General features: G+C 42.7%; 2 protein-coding genes and 1 pseudogene across 7 annotated transcripts in view; all 3 read right to left on the minus strand.

The window, feature by feature from the left end:
- The window catches only part of LOC144372087 (voltage-gated potassium channel KCNC4-like), a 33,060-nt gene extending 14,299 nt beyond the window's left edge, over positions 1-18,761 (minus strand). Inside the window, exons 1-2 of one of the 5 annotated variants that reach the window (XM_078035508.1) lie at positions 17,968-18,760; positions 12,015-12,424 (exon numbers count right to left, since the gene is read on the minus strand). In XM_078035508.1, the coding sequence (XP_077891634.1) occupies positions 12,383-12,424; positions 17,968-18,648 (723 nt within the window). In that variant the 5' untranslated portion in view covers positions 18,649-18,760 and the 3' untranslated portion in view covers positions 12,015-12,382. Of the gene's footprint in view, positions 1-12,014; positions 12,681-17,494; positions 17,669-17,967 lie in introns of those variants that run through there. The other 4 variants (XM_078035506.1, XM_078035510.1, XM_078035507.1 and 1 more) reach the window with 4 other exon arrangements.
- LOC144371884 (tyrosine-protein kinase Yes-like) overlaps positions 1-19,025 on the minus strand; it is a 203,004-nt gene that overhangs the window by 173,307 nt on the left and 10,672 nt on the right. The window lies entirely within an intron of this gene.
- Positions 1-19,025, minus strand: part of LOC144372089 (mitotic checkpoint serine/threonine-protein kinase BUB1-like) — a 205,918-nt pseudogene that overhangs the window by 88,813 nt on the left and 98,080 nt on the right. The gene's annotated exons all lie outside the window — the stretch shown is intronic.

Below are 19,025 nucleotides of genomic sequence, written 5' to 3' on the forward strand. Positions count from 1 at the left end.
TGATCAAGTACATGGAAATATCATGGTAGATAGACTGCTCAGGTAAAGAAAATTTTCCTTTTTTCTTTTTTTACTTTGAAGATGACTTGACTGGTGTAAAGCATATTTACTTGAATTCATTTATATGAAAAAAAAATAGGTGTATCACCTCAATAGATAAAAACCTATATTTTGGCATACCAAGGTTTGAACTCAGGGGCATTCCACCACTGAGCCACAAACCCAGCCTTATTTTGTATTTTATTTAGAGACAGAATCTAATTGAGTTGCTTAGCGCCTCACTTTTTCTGAGGTTGGCTTTGAACTCCTGATTTTCCTGACTCAGCCTCCTGAGCTGTTGGGATTACAGGCATGTATCACTGCGCCCTGCTAACATCTTTTTTTTTTTTTTAAACAGGAACTCCTTTATTCCTGGGTAATTGCAAATTTAGTTCACTCTTTTTTATTCATTCTTTCTTTATATACTGAAAAAAGAATCTTTAAAAAATAAACATGACATGTAATTTATTAACTGAGAAAACATGGAGATAGCTGAGTTAGAGAACTAAAGTGATTTCTGCCCTGAAAAGACTGCATCTCTTCTCTTCCCACAATGACAGATCAGAACAAAATTGTCCAAGTAAAGGCAAAGTTCATTGAGTGGTGCGTGTAAGATGAAATTTTTTTTTCTACATCCTAGTAGAAGGGCTAGTTATAAACACATTCATTACAAGGAAATAAGGTAATGTCTTAGTTATACAACAATCCAAATTTCAGCTATCCAGTTACCTAGAGCAGAGCCACAAACCCTCAAAGAAGTGATTCTGGCCTCAGAGGTTCAAGAACAACTTTGATGAAGCTCAACTCTAATTTTTCAGGTGAGAAAATAGGAGCCCAGAAATGTCAGTATGATTGAGCCACACCTTGATTAGCTCCAAGTGGGCATTGCAAAGGCTTCTGGGGGCACCAGAAACCATCCCTGTAGTGATGAAAGCCTTGTGTGAGAGGAGAAGAGAACACAGGTATGGGATTCAGAGAACATCCTGGACAGAGCTCCAAGGTGACTCCTTGATTCCCTCCTCCTTTGTGCTTACACGGTTCAGGCCTTGCCTTTGGGGTGCAATGTGGTGATCACAATGGGGTGCCACTTCTGCTGAATGATCATGTGCCACATCTGATGGACTTGGTGTATGATAATGATCTCAAAATTATATTTCCTACTGATGTTGCAAATACCTTAGTTTGGGTAAGCACAGTTTATTATGTTCACCTAACAATAAAATCACCTTACAGCGATCTCTCAGAACATGCCCTACTGCTAAGGGATGACTGACTTGTATTAGGGAACAGCCCTGGGTCTGGGGTAAGGTAGCCTGGGAGCCATTGCTGATGTGGCCACTTGTGAAGTACATTGTCTGGACTGGGTTTCTGATTTCTTTTTATAAAAAAAGGGGATGATAAGACCTATTTCTTAGGGTTTCTTTGATAGTAAATAAAGTGATGCATATAAAAATCTGTTGTGTACCCTGAGGTATTGTGAGATTTACACAGTTAGGCCATTCAACATCTCCTTGACTATAAAGTTCTTTGTGCACAGTGAACATTCAGTGAAAATCTTAAAAGTCTTTTGATTGAAAATCCTTTCTATTAAAGGACATAAACAAGCCACTAATTTTGATGTATATAGACAACATGAACATGAAGCCAGCATAGTCACAAGGCACATTGAAGGTCACCCCAGAAGCTTTCAGGAAGCACTAGACTTGTTTGTTTAGTTCTGCAAGATTTAGGTTCTTTCAGGTCTTTTCACATTTCTTATTTCGTGAAGCCCTGGGATCACTCCCAAATGCATGTGGTTCTTTTCTCATGTCAATTTGTATTTTTGCCTCTAGAAATTTGTCTGAAAGATTTCAGTGTCAAAGCAAGAAGGAGACCTGCTTACACAGCCTCAGACATGGGAACAAGGACCCAAACAAGCTCACATTGTGGATTCAAAGCTGCCAGGGCCTCAGACTCATGGGGATCTGCTTCTCTTCCTCTGGTGGCTTAGCTCCCCCCTTATGTCTCCCACCCATCTCCAACCATGATCAGTGGCTCAGCTCCCCAAGTCTCTTCTTCTACCTGTAGACTGTCTCTCTGAGCTCTATCTGGAATGCTCCTCAGTGAAGCTCTTGCCCCCATCTGTCATGTTAAATGAATAGGAGTCCTTTTCAGAGTCTGTGGTCATGCTTTGAATTCCTGTATAACAAATAGCCATCAAATGTAGTTCAAAAACAAACTGGAAACTAAACTCAGTAGTATAAGGAAGCAGCCAAGTGTCAGCCAATCACACATAGCTGAGCTTCAGCCAATCACAAGCTGCCTATCACCATACCATGCATGACCAGGCAAGGCAAACTCCTGGGTCTCAACAGGGGAGCCCTGTCTGTACTCAACTTCCCAGCCTAATCTGGAAATGCCCACCATCTACAGAGCAGAGCTCTCCAGCCTTCTCCTGGTTCTGAGAACTGCCTGCTTCAGGAATATTCAGGAATATTATTTGTTCAAATAAACTGTTCAATTTAACTTCCACAACTTTCCTGTTAACCTCTTAACACACCTTCCTTTCAATGTGCCCTCTGAAGTCAATGATGACCTCCACATTGCTGTGAAATCCATGGGAAATTCTTGGCCTCATGTGATCAAAACCATGAATGGCATTTATTGGATAGTGTTAAGACCACAAAGGAGGGGTCAAGCCCCTGACCCCCTCTTAGTGAGAAACTAATGTAACTGCATTTTTAAAAATAAATAAATAACAGCAGCTTCTACTTCAAGGCCTGTCCTAAGGAAGAGGGCATGACCCTTGTCTTTGGAAAAACCCACAGAATACTCCTAAGCACATACCCACCCTGCTGAGTTGTTTGTCTGTAAATAACAGGAGAGGTCGGTGGCACCAGGTGTTACTGACTCAGGCTAGGTGAGGGCCCATAGCAATCCCCTTAGCAACCTTCAATCAGCATGAGACAGGGAAAATACTTGAAATGCCAGATGACCCCCAAGTAGTTTATGGTGGTTGATAACATGTTGGGAAACCATGTAGTATAGCACGTATATCCCTTGTGGCCTAAATTAATAAGTTCAAACAAATCCCCCTTTTGCATTAACCAATCACCCCTACCAACTTGTTCCCACCATTGAATGTGCTAATCAATGTTGAGTTTTTGTTTGACTTTCCCGTGGTATGAAATTTTTTGCTGTGTGATGTTGGGATGCATACAGTATCCCCCCAAAACCTATAAAATCTCACTGAACAAAGGGCCGGGACTCACTCCTGCATTGGGAATGGTTGTGAGTCCAGGCTTGAGCTTGCAATAAAGACTATTGTGTGATTTTATTGGATTCAGCTCCTGGAGGTCTATTGGGGTTCCATGAATCTGGCATAACATTAGCAGTTTTAAGATCTCTTAGCTCATTCAAGAACTCAGAATGACACTCTTATCCTGCTTCTTTCCAACCCAAATGGCTGTGCAATCTTAGGTAAAAGGCAACTTCTTTGCTGTTTTTCTAACTTCCTAAGTCAGTTCGCCTTGGGGCTCAATTCTTGAGCTCCCTGTGTAGATCTTTCCCTGAGGCATTGTTCAGTCTCCTGACCTTGGATGCCAAGTCTAAAACAATAACTCCACCCCCAGATTCTTTTTCTAGCCCTGTTTTTCCTCTCAGTCTTTCTTTTATGGAGTATTTTACATCCTCCTATCATGACAGAAAATATTCAATAGGAAATATCACAATTGCCTTATTTTGTGGATGAGGAAACTGAGGTACAGAGAGTAAGAAAGCTGGGTGTGAAGTCAAGTGAGAGCCCCAGGTCTGTATTCTTAACTAATGTATCAATCCACCCAATATGGCCAGTGAATGTCTTAGGAGAGGTAGTGATTAATTTGTTTTAGTTGCTAGGAAGTGATTTTTCTCTCCGCTGCACCACCACCTATTTGTTGGCTTTGTCCATTCAGGAAATAATTAATCAATGTTTATGTGTGTTTTGTGGAGCTTGCATTTGGACTGCACTTTTTAGTCTCCAGAATGATCTTTCTTTTTCAGAGAAATTATTATAATTATTTTATTTTATTTTATTATTATTAATCTCTTTTTTTAGCTTCTCATTTTTAAAATTTATTTTTATTGACTTTCAAAAAAAATAAATGACAGCAAAATGCATTACAATTCTTATTATACAAATACAGCATAATTTTTCATATCTCTGGTTGTATATAAAGCATGTTGACACCAATTCATGTCTTCATACATGTACTTTGGATAATGATGTCCATCACACTTCACCATCCTTGCTAACCCTTGCCCCTTCCCTTTCCCTCCCACCCCTCTGCCCTATCTAGAATTCATCTATTTCTAGGATGCATTTTTCCAACAGATTCTAGGGTAGGTAGGGCAGGAATTGTGAGTTTTTCTGTCATTTCCATTCTAGGAGGTGTCTGAACCAGCTTGGTATTCCTCGACCCTCTCAGGAGCTGCAGGTATCTAAGGAGAGGCCTGGGCACTCTACTTCTCTAGGAAGGCCTAACACTTCTCCGTTTCTCATCATGGTCCACCCCTCTGTCCTGTAAACCTTCACCAAAGACCCTCAGATCACCTCTTGTTTTGCATTCTCCATGCCCATCCCTGGACAACCAGAACTTTGAAAGGTCCTATTCCAGCTCATGGGCAGATCTCTTCCTGAGAAGCTGCCTCCATTAACCTCTCTCACTCTGATATGTGTCCTTTCTGCCTCAAAGAAACAAAATCTAATTTCAAATAATGTGCACACTCCCCCCTGAGAGCCAGAGTTGGGGCTAGAAGCTGGGTCTATTGAGAGTCCTTGGGGGCGTTTCCAGAAAGATCTCCTGGAGCAGGGTCCCTGATCTGTGACAATGTCAGATGTTGCTTTACCATGCAAGACATGGCTTGCAGCCTTCTCACTTAGGTAGCTGGATTATTATTCCACTTTTATTTTTAGAGCCAGAGTAGACATGATCAATGTAATTTCAATGCTCTGATCATAAACCTCCATGTTAATATTTCCCTTTTAAATTGAGTATTTATGAGTCCTTTAAGAACCACCTGGATATTCTATCTTAAGGTCCCAAAGTCATTTAGCTATAAATTATTGAATATTCTCTTAGACTTTTTTCCTTGGTCTGGACTTGATTATTTCTAATAATCATAAATGCCCCTCTAACATTTCAGACATGCAGTGTTATAGTAATGCCATCAGCCAGAATTGAAGCAGGGTACGGAGTCACCCATGTGTCCCCAGCCCAGTGCTGAGAGGTGCAATGACCTTCACACCTTATATTGTACAGGAGAGAGGGTGAGGAGGATGCTGTGTGAGGGGTCCGAACTTATTGGATATTTCTGTCTTACCTTCTGGAAACATGTGCTGGCCTCTCACTGAACTCTGTGAGCAGTGCCTGGTGATATCTCTGAAGCCAGTTCCTTATAAACATATTTAAAAGTGCTATGTAGCATGGTCCCCAAAACAATGTGGGCTCATCCTTCCTTCAGAGGTCAGGACAGTTGAACTTTGCCAGGCTGCAATGCAGCCGTCACTACAACCTGGTGTGGCTCAGACTCCTGTGCTGGAGCCAGGCCCAGGCTCTCATCTCTACTTCTCCTGACACCTCCTGACATACCTGTCTTCACACAGCTCTTCTGGTAGACTGAGCAGATGCAGATACTGGTGCTGAGTTTATCAGAAGGTGCAGGCTGCCAAAGCACAGTTACAGGGAGGCGAGAGGCAGGGCAACCTCTGACTGGGCTGTGACCTTTTCTGTTCTGAGCTCTATTCCAGAGCCAGTGACCTGACAGAGCAGTGGCCCAGGGAACCATCTTCTCCTCATGTGATCTCACAAACCAGAGATGCTTTTCCTCTACTCCCAACTCCCTTAAAAAACCCTGACGTATTTCTGAGCTTAATTTTGCAAATATTTGTGCCTGGTGCTTCGGCCGGCCTGGACCCAGCACTTGCAGCCCTTCACCGGGTACCTGTCCATGTGCTGTCTAGTCAAGCTGCAGCTTTTGAAGGTTGTTTCCCATCCCCTGGATTATTCCTGCTCCATCCAAAGAAACTCAAATAAATCATCAGCCAGGAGGAGATGGGAAGTCCATAATAAGAAAGCAGAAAAGAGTGAAAGAAAGTCTTGAAGCCTCACCCTGCCTCCAGAAAAAGAGGAGAAATTGGAAGATTTGAACTGCAAGTTAGATTTAGAAACTTTTGCCCTTCAGTTTCTTTTCAAACAAAATGTGATAATCTCCAAAAGACCTTTTATTGAAGTCATAATAACTAGGCTTTCTATAACTATGTCATGAATTAACAAAAGATTAAATTATTAATTTGCTTTTAAATCATCATTAGGTTTATTAATACTAAAATTACTCTGCTCATGAATACCTTTTAGATGGTTTGCTGTGACACTGTGAACTAAAGGGAAAAAATGTTATTTGCTAATGACTTTAGGTGACAATTCAATAGATACTCACTTTTTGTTTAAAAACAGATAAAATAAAATGAAGAAGATGTTCATGGGACTACACCAGCATTTTGGAAACCTGAAGACAGAGGTGAGTGCAACTGGCCCCATTCAACAACTCATGAGAAGTCTGTGGATTTCATATTAACCATCAATCCTGCTCTCTAGAAAATCTGTGCCACCAACAGACATGGCACAAGGAACCAAAGAATGAGAAGCAAAGTTTCCTGAACAGCCCTCTGGGAGAAAATGCACAAATCACTCATTGCTTTTATTAAAAAAAATTATAGTAACTATACCAGGGATTGAACTCAGTGGTCACTCAACTACTGAGCCACATCCCAGCCCTTTTTTGTATTTTATTTAGAGACAGGGTCTCACTCAGTTGCTTAGCATCTCACTTTTGCTGAGGCTGGCTTTGAACTCAGGATCCTTCTGCCTCAACCTCCTGATCTGATGGGATTACAGGAATATGTCACCATGCCCATAATCACTCATTGCTTTTAACCTTCTCTCAAGCCATCTAATGATTAACAAATATTTTTCTGCAGCAATGAGTTCCCAGGCACTGCAAAGCTGGCACATCAAAGGGCCAGGGGTTGCAATCTGCTCACCATCACTACTTATCACAAACTACCTAATCACCAACTTGAAATCCTGAGTCCCACCAGACACCCCTCAGCATCTTTCCCTCTTGGCATCCACACCCCACAGTCAGCACATTTGTTTCCAAAGGCCTCACCTTTCTCCAAAGCCACCAACATGGGCATCCAACTGCCTTGTGACTGCCAGCCTGTCCTCTTGCTCATCTGTCCTCTACCCTCTGCCCTGTACTCTTTGTACAAAGCATATCTGGTTGTGCTCTTCACTTGCTTGAAACTAACTTTAAATCAGGGCTCAGACATCTGCATCATGAGAGCATCCTGTCTCGCAGGGAGTCCCAGACCTGCAATGAGAACCTCTTGGTGAGCCTTCAGATATGTCCTTTCATAAACTCATTCTAAGGCCAATAAATGTGGATGTCAGGGGGTGAGCTCCAGGCACAAAGAACTTCCCAGGTGACTCCAGGAACAGCCAAGATTCCACAGTTCTGTTCTCTGCTCAGATGACTGAAAAATGAGCATAGGTGTGGGAAAGTGCCTCTCCTCAGCATGGGGCCTTTGTTTTCCTCTTCCACCTCCATCCACTGCCACCAGAAATCCATGCACATCATTGAAACATTGATTACTAATTTTCCTATGTTTCAAAAGATATCTGATGCCAAAGATTCAATTGTCCATAACTCACATTGATAACATACTTACATTGTCCATACTGGCCTGCTTTTATTAAATTTTTAGTTATGTCTCATAAACCTACCTTGAAAATTCAAGTGTAACAACTTTCATGGAAGTATACACTTTCCCCTTCCTCTTTCCACCTTTAGGAGTCCTTATTCTCTCAATTTTTTTTGAAGTTGTATTGCAGCTGTTAGTATTTCTAACATTATATGTGTATGTATATGTGTTCATGTGTGTGTACAAATGCATATAAATGTATAACATTTTAGTGATCCTTTAATTTAACAAAAATATTCCATTGAATGTATCTGCATTCTGTGTAGTCTGGGAAGAGATAAGAAGAGAGAGAATTGGAGAGAGATTAGTTTTGATGTGTTGTTTCATATTATGGGAGCAGACAATCTGAAATCCATGGCACTTGTCAGCAGGCTGGAAATTTAGGAAAAAGTAGATGCTGCAGTCTCAAGTCAATTCCATAAGTTAGCAGCTTGGAAACTCAGATGAGTCTTCTATTTTGCAGCCTTGAGAAGAATCCTTTCTGCTTTAGGAACCTCAGTTCTTACTCTTAAGGCTGTCAACTGATTAGATGAAGCCAACCTACACTATAAAGGGTGGCCTATGTTACTCAAAGTCAATGTTAATCACAGCTAAGAAGTATTTTTCCACATCTAGACTGATGCTTAACCAAACAACTGGGGACCATAACCTTGTCAGCTGGACACATAAAAATAGCCATCAAATAGTGGTGGTCCTTAAACTTACCCACTGTGCTCACTGGTTTTGACTGGAGCCAGCCTGTGGATGTATCTGGTTGCCTTGCTCACTCTCTTGCTTTTGCACTTTTGAGAGGTCTCCAGGTTTTTGCTGCTCTGAACCTCATTTCTATGAGCTTTAGGCACAGGCCTCCCTTGTGTGAGACTGTCCCTGGTATATGTTCTGGGAATGTGGCTGCTGGTCACAGGGCATATGAGAGGTCAGTCCAGGGGTCACACCCAGCTCTCTTCCTAGAAGCAGCATCAGTTGCCACAGTGTCGATCACATGTGAGATGTCCTTGGTCTAGTCTCCTCGAAGGTGTCCAGGCACTTTATCATGGTCTCTTAGTTGTTGGCAATAAAACTTTCAGAAGCTATTTCATTATGAGGTCTGTATTTATTGCCATTGATAATGTTACATTCCTTTTCTGTGTTTGATAGTCATTTGTATTCCTTTGTAAAATTTCTGGTCATATATTTTGGTCATTTTAAACTAGATTAATTATATTTTCTTACCAATTTGTAGGTTATATTTACATATTTTTAATTTTCAAGTGTGTTAGTTATATTGAAACTCTATCAGTTATATTGAAAATATATTCTTAAATTTCTAAACATTTTTAGTTTAAGACATCTTTCTTCCCCCAGATAATCAAGCATTGATTACATTATTCTTATATGCATTATTTATACATGTAAATGACAATGTGTCTCTTAGTTGCTTTGGGTATATGGAAAAGTTAATCCTTGTAAAAATATTATTAACAATCACACAAAATTGAGTACTACTTAAGTCAATGAACCATAAGTCAAACTTCAGCAATATGGTAAAAACCACTTATCTTTACATTCAAAGAAAAATGCATGAACTTCCTATAACAATATGGGCATATAATTTAAAAAACTCATACTCACTTTATCTTCACCATGTGGGATTAGACCCCAACTTCCTTAATTAGACTCTTACTGTACAAGAATTAAAACTAAGAATCAATAAATGGGATGGAATTAAACTAAAAAGTTTCTTTTCAGAAAAAAAAAACAATCTGTGATGTGAACAGAGTGCCTACATCCTGGGAGCAAATCTTTACATCTCACATATCAGATAGTGCACTAATCTCTAGGGTACATAAAGAACTCAAAAAGCTAAACACAGAAAAAACAAATAACCCAATCAACAAATGGGCTAAAAACCTGAACAGACACTTCTCAGAAGAGGATATACAGTCAATCAATAAATATAAGAAAAAATGCTCATCATCTCTAGCAATCAGAGAAATGCAAATCAAAACCACTCTAAGATATCATCTCACTCCAGTCAGAATGCCAACTATTATGAAGACAAACAATAATAAGTGTTGGTGAGGATGTGGGGAAAAAGGTACACTCATACATTGCTGGTGGGACTGCAAATTGGTGCAGCCAATATAGAAAACAGTATGGAGGTATGGAACCACCATTTGACCCAGCTATTCCCCTCCTCGGACTATATCCAAAGGACTTAAAAACAGCATACCACAGGGACACAGCCACATCAATGTTTATAGCACCACAATTCACAATAGCTAAAGGAGGGGAAGTCAGGGATGTGGGGATAGGAAAGATAGTAGAATGAAATAGAAGTGAGCGAACCTGATGTCCTTCAGTGGATGAATGGATAAAAAAAATGTGGCATATATACACAATGGAATTATACTCAGCATTAAAAAAGAACAATTCTATGGCATTTGCATGTAAATGGATGGCGCTGGAGAAGATAATGCTAAGTGAAGTTAGTCAATACCCCAAAAACAAATACTGAATGTTTTCTCTGATATAAGAAAGTTGACTCATGGTGGGGTTGGGAAAAAGAGAATGGAAGAAATAGGGTAGAGGGGTGGGAGAGAAATGGAGGGGGCAGGGGATTAGCAACAATGGTGAAATGTAATTTATTAAGACTTGAATTGGGTGTCAACATACTTTATATACAAACACAAATACAAAAATTGTGGTATATATGTGTATTAAAAAAATAGCATTACCTTAGGTAGAGGGAAGTGAAAGGAGGGGAAGGCAGTGGATATGAGGATAAGAAAGATAGTAGAATGAAGCAGACATTATTACTTTATATATATGTGACTGTATGACCAATGTGATTCTAAAATATGTACACTCAGAAAAAGAGAAATTATATCCCATCTACGTATGATATATCAAAGTATATAGGTACATTCTACTGTCATGTATAAGTAATTAAAACAAATTAAAAATTAAGAAAACGAGAGAATTGTGGCTTTGACCAATAGCGTTGCCCGCTGCATCTCCCAAAAGAGCAAGAGTGCATGGCTCTCGGAAAACTCCCTCTGCTTAGAAGCCTTGCTTACATTCAGTCTGGTCCTCACAACTAACCTATTACACTGTTACCAAGAAAGCCTAATGTTTGCATAGGAGTGGGTATGTCATGAGGAATACAACATTCAGACATTTAGATTGTATATTGCTTCCATTCTGCATTCTTCTTGCACACTACCCTAATGTGTAATTTTGCAATGAATTTCCTCTTGTATTTTACTGAACATTTTTTGTTGAGGGCCACAGCCCAGTCGGGATGACACATGGCATTTTTCTGGAAGGCAGTCGTTCAGAGGTGAATCCAGCGAGCCATTGAGATGATGATGGTTATGATAAGCTGTGTATTCAATTGTATACAGACCTTAACTGTCCGGCAATAGGGCTGCTCTTGCTGCCTATGGCACCCTCTACTTTGGAGTTCCCATGGAGTTCTCACCATCTGAAAGAGTGGGGGCAGAGCCAGGTGGAGACCTGAGAGAGTTCCTGGGTAGTGTGCCTGGAGTGCTGGTGGAATTGGGGCAATAAAGTTTCTTGTTTGAAGATACAAGTGCATTGTGGTGGCTTGGTGATTTGTGCCCAGCCAGACTGTGGCAATTTTTAAATTCTTCAAAAACTCTGTGATTCTAGAATGCTGAGTTGTTTTGTGAGCCTCTGTGTTGTCATGCAAAATGAAATGTCTAATTGATAGAAGGTTGCTGTTACATCAAAGTAATTAGGTACTTAATGTAATTTCTACGTCTGCATCTGCATTATACCATTTTAATGAGAACAACTTTTTAATGACATTTGCTTAATTTATAATAATAGTAATAGCTTAATAGTTAATTGATAGGCCAGACCCACTCCAGGTTACTCTTTAGATTTCGTGGTGTTTTAGTCTTCAAAATACTTGGGTGGGGAAAGGATGTACTGGGGATTAAATTTAGGGGCACTCTACCATGGAGCCACATCCCCAGCCCTATTTTGTATTTTATTTCAGAGACACGCTCGCACTGAATTGTTTAGTGCCAGCTTTTGCTGTGGCTAGCTTTCAACTAATGATCCTCCTGTCTCTGCCTCCTGAGCTGCAGGCATTACGTGTGTGCACCACCTCACCTGGCTACCTTAAAAATTCTTTTAAAAATGACCTAGACTAAAAATGAAAGAATTCCCCACACAAAGACACTTCGCCAGGAGAATTCCAATTTTATTGCAAAAAGCTGTGTTCTTATAGAGAACTAAAGGGGCGATGGTAGGGCTTAGATAAATGGCAGGCCACCGGTTTATTGGCAAGTTCTTCCAGATATCAGCTCCAGAGCCCAGGAATTAGTTCTCATTGGGGCTAAGGTTCCCTGCCAGCGAGATTGGAAATTGGCGCCGGCGGGAGAATTCACAAGGGTGGGAACTTTTTGTGGCGCCACTGCAGAGAAGAAGGTAGGAAGAAGAAGTCCTTAGGTGCCATGTTGGGGTTTTTTTCTCTGGGGTACGACTGCCATTTATACTTTTCCCAACATTCCTCCCTTTTTGTTTTCTTAGGAATTGGGGCGTTGTTGGTCAGATCCGGCTGCTTCCTGCTGTGTGGGGGCTCCGTGGGGCCTAGAAAGGGAAGTGGAGGAATGTTCGGGGGGCAGGTCTGGGGATATCATGGCAGCCAGAAATAAAACCCAATGGCTATAGACAGTTACTTCTGTAGGGGTGAAGTCTATGAAAGTTCCCTGAAGCCACAAGTCGTCCATGGCATCAAACCAGTCCTGGATGGAGGAGATTGTTGGTATCAGCCATGAGATGGATGGTCTTAAACCTTCAACTTTAGCTCTCATTCTTTTCTGAGTTTGGATTGGGTTTGGGTCAACTATGGTTCAGAAAGATATTGGTTAGTCTTTTCTGATTGTGTTCCAATCCATATATCAAGAACATACTAAAATTGAGATGGCTCTCCCTGGCTGCCCTCCTAACCCGGTTGACATTTTAAGATTTTTGTTTTTCCAGTTGCAGTTTCCTCTTTGCACTCTGTCTGCACAGGTGATGTTGAAAGTGCTACAAGATCATTTCTCAAAACCTCAAAGCCCTTTACATGCTTCAGATTTCTTTGTTCATTTTTAAACACGTTTATTTCTTTATTTTTTGTAATCCTGGGGATCAATTGCGGGGGTCTCACACATAGTAGGTAAGTGCTCTACCACTGAACTAGGTTCCCAGTCACTCTTCATTTTCCAGCCCAGATAACTAAGTACTCAAAACTTTTGAGGTGGTATGGTAGTTTTGTGCTAGGGAGAACACCATCCTGAGAGTCACCCACTCTTCAGGGCCCTGGATTCCTTGCTTGGAGCTGTATAACTCTGGGTGGGTTGTTGAACCTCTCTGGTGAAGATAGCATGGCCTACCCCACAGAATATGAGAAGCAAATGATATACAATTTGGAAGGCTAATTTGTAAGTTGTCAGTTAATATGAAAAGGTATTAAATGTATCTTAATTTTGTACTTAGATGGCACCTGAATTTTCATCCCATATTTTCCACTTCCCATTTTCACAGTAAATTTAAAAGATATCTCTTACATACTCAGTATTGGATGGCGAATATGTATATAATCTGAAAACTTTATGTATATTTGGTTTAGTTATTCTCCAGTGTCTTGTTGTACGAAAACACATAAGACGTGATTTCATTAAATTAGTGATTTAAAGTCACCTGGGAGTTTTATACCAGGGCTTCTCATGGTCACTGTATACTTATAGGACGTCACCTTCCTAGTGAAACTGGTTTGACCCTGTCATCGGGGAGCATTTCAGGTGTTACTGTGGTCCCCTACAGAAGGGCTTCAAGTCTTCACAGAATAGATCAGTTATATAAGGGTTTGAAGGATAAGACTATGGAGGAAGTCGGTGAGACTTAAATGATTTAACTTTGAAGCACTAAGCATAGGAGGGGATTTAATAACAAAGTTATTAAAAGCAAGAATAACTTTGTGGAAGGAGTGATGGAAATCTGAAATCTGGTTTCTAACCCTTTTTCTGCCATGCCATAGCAGGAGAATTTGGGGTACATTTTTTATTTTTGTCACAAGTTCAGAGTTTTCATCCATTAAAAAAAAAGATATTTGTACTAGAAGATTCATAAGGACCTTCCTAACCCTAACCTCTCAGTTTCTGCCCTTCAGTATATGCTCTCTATTTGTTGGAGATAGAAATAGTAACCTGAAAGGAAAGAAACAGTCTTGATTTCCTATATTCCAACTTCCAGTTAAGGTGATAAGGGAACAGAAAGAAGTGCCCCCTGCAGCATGTTAGAATCATTCAGAACAAAACCTACAGTGACTAATGCACAAAGCTCACTGTCTTGTCACTCTTTAAAGGTGACTGAAGTTATTGTAAGGGTGTTGCAGGGCTGGGGCTGCAACCCAGTTGCAGAGTGCTTGCCTAGCATATGTGAGGCACTGGGTTTGATCCTTAGCACTACATTAAAAAAATAAATAAAATAAAATAACGGCATTTTGCTCATCTACAACCAGAAATTTTTTTTAAAAAAAAAAGGAAAACAAAACAAACAAAAAAAACGAAAGAAAGGGTATGTACGTGTGCATGTTCACATATGTTATACACACAGTTCTGACCCCCCCCTTTCAATTTCCTTTATTGAATGCCACCATAGGGCCAATCTCTTATATTTAAGAAAAAATAATAAATGTCATAAATGACACATTGGACATAATAAAGAGCACTTTTCTCATATCTAATAAGTGTAAGTGGCTGCTGTATTTAAGAAAAAAACCCAAACAAACCAGACAATGAATTTCTACAATTCATTTCAAATTTATTTGTGTCTTTGTCTATAATCTTTTTAATACATATCTAAAATGTACTTTAGGAAATTATGGAATAATGACACTTTGCTTTATATGCTAGAAAAATTTTGGAGCAGGGATCTCCAGACAGAAGAGGTGTTCATGCCTGCAGCTATAACAAAGGGTCTTCAGATTGGTGAGGTTTAGGAGGAGGCCCTCTTGATAGTCAAGACAATGCCACATGATGGTCAAGAACTCAGGTACCTCCAGCTCAAATCCTAGTTGTATCCAATACTTGGTAGATGTATGTATGAGAATTCTTAGATGTATCATGAGCTTTAGATTCCTGTTGTCAGTAACAGGTAATAAGACCTAATTTACTTCCTGCTTCGGACTATCCCTTATCACAAAGAGCTTCTAGATACTTTCCCTATGACTTTCTTGAGAGGTAATGAAGTCATTTGGGCTTTTTGCCCAGTACTGTCTATGCTAGGAAAAGCTTGAATCTGACCACAGATTCTAACAGCACTGTTTCTAAGTTATTGGGGGATACTTCTCCCTGGCTCAAGCGTGTTGGTGTAAGTAGTGAAACCACTTCGAGGCAACTGGTATTTTGCAGCTTAAGCATTTCTAAAACAGATCTGTTAGCTCTTTCTAGCTAAATCTTAGGACCTTAAACCTCCAGATAAAAATTTCAAAGGAAGGTAGCTTTTCTCCCCCTACTTGAAAAATAACTGAATCTCAGCTTTCTTTTATTGTAAGTGCTATTTCTGCATTATTCATAGCTACCAAAGGAGAAAAGGAGAGAAATGGGAAGCAGCTGGCAGGTGCTGATCCCATAGTCAGAGTGCTGGGCCTCCTCCTCCCACGCTACACAGCAATCTGCTGGCACCATTCACATACTATGAATCATGGTTCCCTGTGTGCATGCTTACTTGGGAGCAGGTTTCTTTCCCCTGAAAGAATGTAAGTTCCTTTGAGGCTGGGAGTACATCTGACCATGATACATGACTCTCCTTAGTGTCCTCCCAGAATCCCATATTTGTCTTAAGTTTAAAGGATACATAGCAATCTGGTCTTCATCATTCTCTTCTATTTTTTAGGTCTTTTATCCTCCTGTGCAGATCCTGAGCAGGCCATTTTCCTGGTTCTCTACAGCACCTCTTTACCTACTCAGCAAAACTTTGATCCTGGATCAATGATGCAACCACTTTTATCCCCAAATGAAGGTTCTGGGCAATAACCTTCATTTTCAGAGAAAATGCCCAAATTGTACAAACTGTACAAACTCTGCCTCAGCAACCCCAATTCTCAAACCTTATGATCTTAGAACTTATTATAACTAAAAAATTACTGAGGATCAGTTTCATTTTACCACCCCCCCCCCCGGCTTTTTTTAAAAAGATATCATCTTGCTATGTTGCCCAGTCTGGCTTTAAGCTCTCAGTCGTCCTGCTTCAGCCTCCTGATTAGCTGGGAATTCAGGGGTGCACCACTGCACCTGTCCTCAGAATCAATTTTAAAAGCACTTAACTTAGCTCACAGCTCAAGTAACTATACCAGCACTTTTCCTTGTGAAACCATTCCATATGCAGCACAGAGCTCAGAGAGACGTATTGAGGATGGTGTCTAAAAGAGTGAGCACTCTTTACTGTTTCACATCCTCTGTGCAACTGGTGTTGACTTTAGCTGTGAGAAAATTATATGTGTGGAGCCTGAGGCCTACCCTGGTGCCATGGTCTTGCCCTGGGCTGAGTTGCTATAGTCCTGCTCACTGCTGCTTTGGTACCATGAATGTAGATAGCATGGCAGAGCAGCAGTGTAAAGATGGCTTGGTGCAACTGTGAAAACAGTTTTAACTTCATGAACACCCGGAAAGGATCCTGGAGACTTCAGTTCTAAGTGGCAAATATCAAGAACAATTATGTTGTGGGTCTGGGCTGTGGCTCAGGTGTAGAGCACTTGCCTAGCATGTACAAGGCACTGGGTTTGATCCTTAGTACCACATATAAATAAATAAAATAAAGGTATTGTAACCATCTACAATTAAACAAACAAACAAACAATTATGTTATAAAAATTCAAGATTTTCCATTTCACTGAGGCGTTAAGAACTCCAAGAAAGTCCTGATCAACTCCTTCCTCTATTCTAACAGTGGGTTCATCTTGTATGGCTTAAATCACGGCCTTCCTTCCTATCAAGTGACCCTCACTACTCTCAACAGATGTTTCCGAGGAAAAACTGAGAACCCCAGAGGTAATATTCCTGGACTTCCCCTATCCTCACTGACAATGCCAGGAGGAGAATTTTTTCCTATTCCAAACCAATTCTCTCCTATGTGCGGCCTGCCCCAGCCGAACCAAACTCACACAGGGTGAGTGTCTCCCTGATCATCCTCTCCCACCTATAAGGGTTAAGGAAAACCAGATTAATTTAGGGAAAGTGGTGAAGAGGGACTAGACCTTGCCTAAATAAACCTGTACTCCCCTCCCCCTCACACTCCCATTTGGAACAGTAACCTGAACCAGGGCTTTCTGGGAAGCCACTTTATGCAGCAGCAATAAGAAAAGTAGTGGCAACAAATCTGGCATCATCACCAGGAAGCCTGTGGCTGGCCTTTGGCTGTGGGAGCCTGAGGAGCCTAGAATAGCAAGCCCTTCCGGTCTAACTCCCCTTATCCCAGCCGAGGCCAGGCCAGCTCAGGTATATAGAAAGTCTTGGAGCACAGCCTGTTCCCAAAGAACCAAGGCCCCTCCTCACCTGAACTGGAGGCCTGGGTTCTGGTCTCAGCTCTGCCTCTCCTAAGCTCAGCACGCTGGAGGCTCTGTCCCTCTCTCTAAAATGCATAGATGCCAACTCAGAGATATTGGCAGGATTTAAGTGGGGTGACATGGAAAGGAAGCATCTAACATAAACGAAAAAAAAAGAAAAAGAAAAAGAAAAGAAAATCCCAGTTTTCTTCTCTTAGTCTTGCCTCACCCCAGAAGAAGGCAATTCTAGTTCTCCAGGGCTATGGCCCTGTGGAGGAGTGGAGGGCAGCTGAAGATGGGGTGGCCTGTGCAAACCAAAGAGCTGTGGGCACCCCACTCCCTGGGGGGATGCAGCAAAGCAAGGCAGCTGGGATTGGGTCCAAGTAGTAAGTCAAGTGTGTGCAATCTCCTGATGGAGCGTGCAGGAGAGAGGGTGGGAGTGTGTAATTCCCCAGAGGGCCCTGGAGGGAGTTGGGAGGGAGGTGAGAACAGACTGGGTGGTAAGCTAGTCCTGTTGGGCTCTGCTCAGCCCCTACCCACCACCACCACCACCACGCGCGCCTTGCAGACACGAGAAGGGGAGACCCGGACTCCTGACACTTACCCTGGCCGCCCGGGAGGAGTAGGGATCCTCAAAGAGTGCCCACATGCGTGGTTGCCAGCTGCGGCAGCCCCCGGAACCGGCGCCAGGACCTCCGCCTCCCTCGTGCGGCCCCAGGCGCTGCAGGGCTAGCTCCCGCTCATCATCGCCGACCTCGTCGCTGGGCCCCGCACCACCGCCACCCCCGTCTGGGCTTTCGAAGATGTCGAGCGCCTCCTCAGCGTCGCGATGCTGGCGGTAGGTCATCCAGCAGCAGGGCTCCACGTCGGTCTCGTCGATGCCCCAAAAGGTGAGCTCCTCCTCAAAGAGCAGCCCGCACACGTCGGCGGGGCAGTGCAGCTTGCCAGTGCGGTAGTAGTTGAGCACGTAGGCGAAAACGCCCGGGTGCCGATCGAAGAAGAATTCACATCCTCCTCCGCCGCCGCTGCTGCCGCTGCTGCCCGCACCGCCGCCATCGGACTCCGGCCGGCCCCCGCCGTCGGGATCAGCCAGCCAGGCGAGGCGGGTGCCCGGCAGAGTGCGCAGGGTGCTGCGGTAGGTCTCATGTCGCGTGCCGCCCACGTTGATGATGATCTTCTCCGACGCCTCGCCCTTGGCCATCTCCTCCTTCAGACATGTTTTGGACGGAGGCTTGTTCCCCGACTTGCGCCCGCGGTAGGAGGAGACACACACCGAGCTGATCATAAGAAGCGCTGCGGGGCTCCGGCTTGGGGCGGCCGCTGCCCTCCAAACACCCTTCCAGAGGAGGCAGCTTCAGACGGGGGAGGGGGAGGAGACGAGGAGGAGGCAGGAGGCGGCGGCCCCCTCTGCGGCTTGGCCCTGCCGCTGTCTTCCCCCCCGGGGCGCGTAGCGGGAGGAGTTGGGTTTCTCGGGCGCACAGGTGGTTGGGGTTTGGGTAGGCAACGCTGGGGCGGGAGGCAGGAGGTGCAGAGAGGACTCGGCAAGGGGCCCGGGGAGGTAGCGGCAAGCTGGCGAGGACGGGACACACAGACTCCCGCTCCGGCCCGGGGACACGCCCCCCCTCACCCGACAAAAGACCGAGAAGTGCTCAGTCCCGGCAC

The sequence above is a fragment of the Ictidomys tridecemlineatus genome, chromosome Y (genome assembly GCF_052094955.1).
Source record: "Ictidomys tridecemlineatus isolate mIctTri1 chromosome Y, mIctTri1.hap1, whole genome shotgun sequence".
Lineage (NCBI taxonomy): Eukaryota > Metazoa > Chordata > Mammalia > Rodentia > Sciuridae > Ictidomys > Ictidomys tridecemlineatus.